The sequence below is a fragment of the Panthera onca genome, chromosome D2 (assembly GCF_046562875.1).
Source record: "Panthera onca isolate mPanOnc1 chromosome D2, mPanOnc1 haplotype 2, whole genome shotgun sequence".
In the NCBI taxonomy this organism is placed as follows: domain Eukaryota; kingdom Metazoa; phylum Chordata; class Mammalia; order Carnivora; family Felidae; genus Panthera; species Panthera onca.
Window position 1 is genome coordinate 76,230,222 of NC_138349.1, and position 7,342 is coordinate 76,237,563.

The following is a 7,342-nucleotide window of genomic DNA, read 5'->3' on the forward strand; positions in this document are numbered from 1 at the left end:
ATCTAAGATAAAACGGAGCTCAGAGATAATCTTGTCGAATCTTTTCATTTTAGAAAAAACAAGACCAGAAACAACATGAGGGTGAGAAATGAAGTGATTTGACCTCAGCTGTAAGTTGATCAACAGGGGTACCTGGCTGGCTCAATCGGTAGAGCATGTGACACTTGATCTCAGGGTCATGGGTTCAAGCCCCAAATTGGGTGTAGAGATTACTTAAAAATAAAATCTTAAAAAAAAAAAAGTTGATCACCATAATGACTCAGTTTCATTTTAGTCCCAACTGGAAATTAATAATCTTTTAAGTATTCTATTATTCAACCAGGGCCTCTGCTAGACCATGGGGCACCTTTGGGCAAATCAAATGCAGGTGTCCTTTCCTGAGTGGCCCCAGTCCCAGGCTGAGGTTGAGGGCTTGGTCAGTGGCCTGTGGGATGGGCTCCAGCTCTCACTGCCCCCTTGGTCATGGCCCTTGTGCAGCAAACAACCTGTAGACCCTAGGCGCTGGCCCTGGGCTCAACCAACAGATTCATAAACTTCCCATGTGCCAGTAAGCGTGTCCCTTCAATGGATAACAGCAATGGGAATAGGACCTGATCTCTGGGAGCGGGGCGGGCCACCTCTCAACTAAGGATGGGACCCTGAATGCCCTCCTAGCAAACTGGGGCCACTGCTCTGGGCTGCCACCTCCAAGGAAAGTCATGGGACTATGTTGGACATGGAGAAACACCTATTTAACTTGAAGTTTTCTGTGAAAGAGCTTAAAAGAAATGTCAAACACGATTAAGAAGGAGAGGCTGAGGGGCGCCTGGGTGGCTCAGTCGGTTAAGCGTCCGACTTCAGCTCAGGTCACGATCTCACGGTCTGTGAGTTCGAGCCCGGCATCGGGCTCTGGGCTGATGGCTCAGAGCCTGGAGCCTGCTTCCGATTCTGTGTCTCCCTCTCTCTCTGCCCCTCCCCCATTCATGCTCTGTCTCTCTCTGTCTCAAAAATAAATAAAAATGTTAAAAAAAAAAAAAAAAAAAGAAGGAGAGGCTGAGGGATGCCTGGGTGGCTCAGTCAGTTAAGCATCTGACTCTTGGTTTTGGCTCAGGTCATGATCTCCGGTTTCATGAGGCCGAGCCCTACGTTGGGCTCTGCACTGACAGTGTGGAGCCTCCTTGGGATTCTCTCTCTCTGCCCCTCCCCCTTCTCCTCTCCCTGCGTGTGCCTGCACGCGCGATCTCTCGCTCTCTCTCTCTCTCTCTCTAAATAAACTAAAAAAAAAAAAGAAAGGCTGAAAAAGCTGAGAGTAAAAAAAAAAAAAAAAAAAAAAACCCATTCAGAAGAGCAGCACAAATGTTTTGAGAACACACACTGAAAATGAAATCCACCAAAAGAACCAAGCAATTAATTTCTCGAGCAGGAGTGCTAAGGTTAATGCGGTGGGTGCAAGCGTTCAAACTGTAGGAACAACAGGCAAGAGAACGGAGGCCATGGCCATCTGGTTAAGTGGATGCTAACTGAAGGGTATGAACCTTGACAAGATTTCCGCCCTGATGGACCAACGCCAACACCAATGTGCAATGCTGGATGTTTCATTGCAGCAAATGGTAGGCACAGGAGTAGCACCACTACCCTAACAATACTGCAAAACCAAGTCCATATGCGGCTGCAAGAAATGACCCATGAAGCTGGCCTTAATGTCCACATGCAACCACCACAAGGTCAGATAGGTTCTGCAGATAGGTTGCTTCCCAGGGAACAGGATGAGCTATCACAGCCTGGCTCCTGATCAAGAGTAATTTAAAGAACAGGTGCTTCTGTTAATTTCACTTGCTTCTGAAATGTGTTGTGTGTTTATATAGATAAGTTGCACTTCAATTACTCTAAGAAAGCTGTGTATGGCCAGAAAGCTTAAATACTATTTGGATGGAATGCTTTCTCCTGCCTTGCTATACTTCCCAACGCATTAAGAAATACCAGGGAGTTTTCACCTTGACAGATTTGATGATCGGTTATGTGTAAAAGCACAGGGGCATATTTTTGTAGGTGCCTTTGACAAAGCTAGCATCAGCTTGTTACATATGAGACCTCTTTTCTCAAAAGTTACATCAACTGTATAGCACCAAAGTACTACAGAATAAAGTGTAGAATAAAGGTTTGGGGCTTTTTCAAAAAAGACACAATCTCTGCTCTCAATGAAGAAGAAAGCCCGCAGTTTTAGAGCACCTTACTACATGATAAGCTGTCTGAATACATTAATTCAGTGAATGTTCACAACTCCATGAGAAAGGCAATGACGTTTCAGTTTTGCAGATGAACAAAATAAGGCTTTCAGAGGTTGGATAACTTACCCAGGGTCCACAATAAGTAAGTGGTAGAACAGAGATTCAAGCCCACACGTATTGGGCTCCAGAGACCCCACTCTTCCCACATTACCTACTGATACTCCCGTTGAACAGATTAAGTTATGTAAACATTTATCAATATACTAAGCTCCAAACCAGACAATATTGGAGTTACAGAAGAGTTCTAAGGACTGAGGGGTGAATGCAGTCTACAAGTACCGGTCAGTTAGGAAGGAGGAAGGGCCTAGAGAATGGGAGAGAATCTGAGAGGTTAAGAGATGGATAAAGTGAAAGAATGAAAGAATGAGTAAAGGGCCAAAGTGAGACATATTCTACTGTCTTAGAAGTGTTAAGACAAAGCTGGAAATGAAGCTAGAGTGCTAGGATGAGGCCCTGAATCCAGGTCAAGGAGTCCAGGGTCCTCTGAAGTCAGAATGGAGGGAGGGCACTAAAGAAATTGAACATCAGGGCACCTGGGTGACTCAGTCGGTTGAGTTTCTGACTCTCGACTTTAGCTCAGGTCCTGATCTCACAACTGGTGAGGTTGAGCTCCTCGTAGGGCTCTGGCTGACAGCATGAAGCCTGCTTGGGATTCTCTCCCTCTCTCTCTCTGCCCCTCCCTCGCTTGAGTGCACAAGGGCTCCCAAGCCCCTTCCCTCTCTCAAAAAAAAAAAAAAAGAAAGAAAGAAAGAAAAGAAACAACACAGTTGGAAAGTGTCACTGCAACAGGACAAGAAAGATACAGATGCAAGGGCCTTCTGTGAAGGTGAAATGGGGAACTGAGCACCGTGTTACTCAAGCCAATGGGCAACTCTTCAGTCCTGACCTTTTGTGCCCATTTAACCTTGGTGGTTCACTCCCTCCTCCTTGAGACACTTTCCTCATTTGGCTTCCAGGACTCCACTTCCTTTTCATTTCCTCTCAACTCACTGGCCACATCCTGTCAGTCTCCACTGCTGACTCCTCCTCTTTTCCCTGACCAGTGGAGGCTCCCTTGGACCTCTTCTCTATTTGCATATACTCCCCTGCAGGGGTCACTTTAGTTCTGTTTTAAATACCATCTATGGGCCAATGATTCCCAATTTATACCTAAAGCCTAGGCTTCTCTTCTAAATTCCTGATTCACATACCTACTCCATCCCAGACCCTTTACATTAGGTAGTATATCACCTCCTGATATATAATTTACTTACTATGTTTGCTGTTTGTGTTCTTGGTCCCACTCCCCTGCTAGAATGTAAACTCCCTGAAGATAGGATTGTTTTGTTCACTTGCATTTTGAGTGCCCTAAATAGTGCCTGGTACATAGTAGGCACTTGGAAGGTATCTGTGGAATAAATGAATACAAAGAAGGGGTAAGGCAGCCTCAAAACAGTGTAAGAACCCGCATAAGGTACTATGAACAAGGAAAACCAAGTAGTAAAAGTATCCGAGGGGAGGAGGGAGGTGAGTGATTTTCACTTTGCCGCGTGGAATCTGAAGTGACAGACGGGCATTTGGGTGGAAACATCTGGTAGGATTTTGGAATTCTGGGACCAGTGTTTATTATTATTTCTTCATCTGAAAAGGAGGAGGAGCCGTTTTGAGGATTAAATAACGTGAAACTAGCAGGTCCTCTGACACATGTGGTTATACTCACCCGATACTTTTCCTTCTCAGTGAATGTTCATATTCCTAGCCAAGTGCCCAGGACCGTGCAGACCATCTAGCTCAGACACACATCCCTGTCCATCCACCTTTTACACAGTAGATGCCCCTCGAGTCCTGGGAACGCAGCCCTCCAATGTCGGCCCTCTTTGAGGATTGCCTCCATTGAAAAACTGCTTGGCCCAGGATCACACTTCCTTCCAAGGCAGCCCTTACCCGTGACTGATCGCTGCAAGGACACAGAGGCTGAGCCCTCTCAGGCACACTGGAGACAGCTCGAGACACCCCACCTCCAGAGCTCCCAGGGAGCTGGCTGAGACCTTTGCTGGCGAATCAGCCTCTGCTCAGTTCTTCACCTCCCTGCCTCCATAAGTGTGGAAGTGAGGAGCCCTCCCCCAAGAAATAACCTGCTGGCTAATCTCCATTTCACAGTCAGCTTCCTGGGAACCCTTGGGGGAGGGGCGGGGGGGGGGTGCAGATACAACCAAGAGACCTCCGGGATTCTTTCTCACTGAAATGCAGAGTAAACCCAAATAGACCTGGAAGGTATGGCTTGACAGGAATCGTTTTTTTCAGCAATAGATTTTCTAGGTCTTTAGAATGTAATGTGGTTAGTCTGATGCCACAAGTAAAGGAGGGCAGGAGGTCTCAAATTTAACACAGGGGTTCTGAACTTGGGGCTCATGAATAGAATTCGGTGTGTCTGTTAAGAAGGGAAAAAGAGAAATTTTATTTTTATTTTCAATAAGTCCTAAGCGATATTTTAGCATTTCCTTCCATTATGAATGCAGGCAACAAATCACGGTAGTAGGAACTCTTAATGACCTTGCCACCAATAGGAGTCACTGATATTCCCATTTCACGTTTTAGTCATTGTAGGTGTCCTCAAACACTGTTCACAGTCCTCATGATCTTGAAAGTTCAGTAATTACCTGACCCTCCCCCCCCTTATACCTTATATTTAAAATGGCTAAAAATACACACGTTACTTCACACAATTTCTAATATTTGTATCTGTATTTGAACACAACTGATTTCCTTGGCAATCCTGTGGATGTTATTCTATGTAATTAAAAAATCTTATTCTAAAAAGGGGTCCGACAGGCCTCACCAGACGGCCCACGGAAGTCAGCCAACAAGGGCAGCACTCTCTGTGGGTGGAGACTTGAAAGGCTCCTTCTTTTTAGGCAAAGCCGACAAGCTCCACGTGGGTGTTGTCCAAGGCACGGTCGGCCCGGGCCAGGCGACGAGCACAGCCATTTCAAGGGCAGGACAGGCTCCCGCCGCTGTTTGCGCTGTTCCCCCCACTTGTGGAATGCGCACAGCTTTATATGAAATCCACATGGTGCGCGGCTGGGGAAGGCGGCGGCACGGAAGGACTTTACCAAGTTGACAGCGTCCCCGGGCCCGGCCAGTTCTGAGAAGGCTCCAGAGAACTAAAGGCCACCTGGGCCCGCTCCCCCTTTGGGGCCCCCCATGGTGACAGTGCTCTGCTACAGGAAACTGGATCATCGGGTCGCCCTGCTTTCCCAGCGCTAAACTCTGGACTGAAACGAGCTCAACTGGAGAGCAGAAACATTGCCAAGACATATCCGGAGTCCACACTCACACATGCAGGCTGTCGGCTAAATTCCCGGGGCAGAGGCCGGGTTTGGCGGTCTTTTCCTGACCCGGCACCTACGGAAGTCCCAGGGCCCGCGCGCCGCCTGCGACCCAGCTCTCGCCTTTGCCCGAGTCCCACCGGACCGGGTCCCGTCCCCAAGGGAACAGGACAATAGCGAGACGCGGACCGACTTCCCGGCGGCGATGCCGCCCACAGCCGCCGGAGAGGAAACTCCGCCCGGGGTCCCGGGGTCCCGGGGTCGGGAGGGCGCGCGCGGGGCCGCGCAGACGGGACGAGCCCCCCAGACCCGCGTGCTCCTCTGGCGACAGTGGCCAGGCGGCGCGGAGACGTCGGCGGGCCCGGCGGGGGCGGGAGGCCAGGAGACCCAGCGCCGCGCCCCGCGCCCCCGCGCCCCCGCTCCCAGCGGGTCCCGGTCCCCGCCCACGACGCCCACGTCCGTCCGGCCCCGCGGGCGACCCTGCCAGCCTCGGCCTTCCTTCCGACCCCGGCTCGGCCCCCACGCCCTCCTCCCCGACGGCCCCCTCCGCCTGCCCCGGGTCGCACTCACGTAGACCGAGTTGATGTCGGATTTGTCGAAGAAGCGGAGCGCCCGCCTCAGCTCCAGGGCTGGGGAGACTTGGTCATCCCCAGCCTCCAGCTCCAGGTCCCCGTGTCCCGGGCCGAACGGAAAGAGCTCCTGGCGGCTCAGGCAGCCCCCGGGCCCCGCCAGGAGCAGCTGCAGCAGCAGCGCCCGCGTCCACGCAGCCCCGCTCCGGCGGATCGCGGCCAGCATGTTCCCGAACTGCGGTCCCGCAAACCTAGCGGCTCGGCGGACACGGCCGAGGAAGGCGGAGACGTAACCGGACGCCCCTCCGCAGCCCCTCCACGCCTCCCGCCTGCCTCCCGGCGATCCCACCCCTGGAAATAGGGGAGGGGAACAGGGGAGAGGGAGAGGGCCCCGCCCCGTCCACAGGGCGCGCCGCCGAGGCTGCCCAATGGCCGCGAGGGGGAGGGCGTGGGCGAGGGGCGACACCGAAACCCCCCGGCGGTTCCGGCAGCGTCACCCTCGACCCCTGCGGGGTCTTGGGCGCTGGTGACCCTAGGTTCCCGAAACCAGCCCGGTTGCCTCCGAAGAGCAGAGCTTGGGACTTTGCACCACTGTCCCCGGGTCAGGGCTAAGTGGGAGGGCGGGCTACGTGGAAACGCTCTGGGTTCAGGAACACAGCCCAACCCAGGGCTGCTCGGGGGCGTCCGGAGGTCGGACTCACCGGGTCACGCCCCAGTTAGAGGAGGGGGTAGGTGCTGGGAATTAGCAAGCAGGGACTGGACCAGGAGCATGTTCCTGAATACATCCATCCAGATTTTCAGCGTTATTGAGTGCGGGCGGGATCCTTTGCCTGGTGATGTGGACGTTCGGCCAAACATGGGGTCCTACCAGCGAGACAAACTCACGAGTGTATAAAATAATTCAGTGTCAGGTGGGTGGGGTCCCCAAGTGATAAAGGGCAGTAGGGCCGGAATAATTGCCCAAGGAGAGCTTCCTGGGGGGATTGGGGGGTGGGAACAAACCAGGTCTTCTGGAAGGGATGGAATTTCATGAGGAGGCTGGGGAAGGGACGTTCTGGAACGTGGAGCCGCGAGTGGATTCAAGGCGCCATCCCCCAGTTGATAATTTGGAAAAGGAAAGTTGAGAATTTGGGAGGAAGGCTTAATACCAAACCTAGAAATGTGAACTCACTCTAACACTCCCAGGACAACCATTGAG

General features: G+C 51.8%; 1 protein-coding gene across 1 annotated transcript in view; it reads right to left on the reverse strand.

The window, feature by feature from the left end:
• Positions 1–6,722, reverse strand: part of NID1 (nidogen 1) — an 84,716-nt gene extending 77,994 nt beyond the window's left edge. Inside the window, exon 1 of the mRNA XM_060642877.3 lies at positions 6,146–6,722. Coding sequence (XP_060498860.1) covers positions 6,146–6,370 — 225 coding nt within the window. The 5' untranslated portion in view covers positions 6,371–6,722. The remainder of the gene's footprint in view (positions 1–6,145) is intronic.
• Positions 6,723–7,342: the final 620 nt, after the last annotated feature.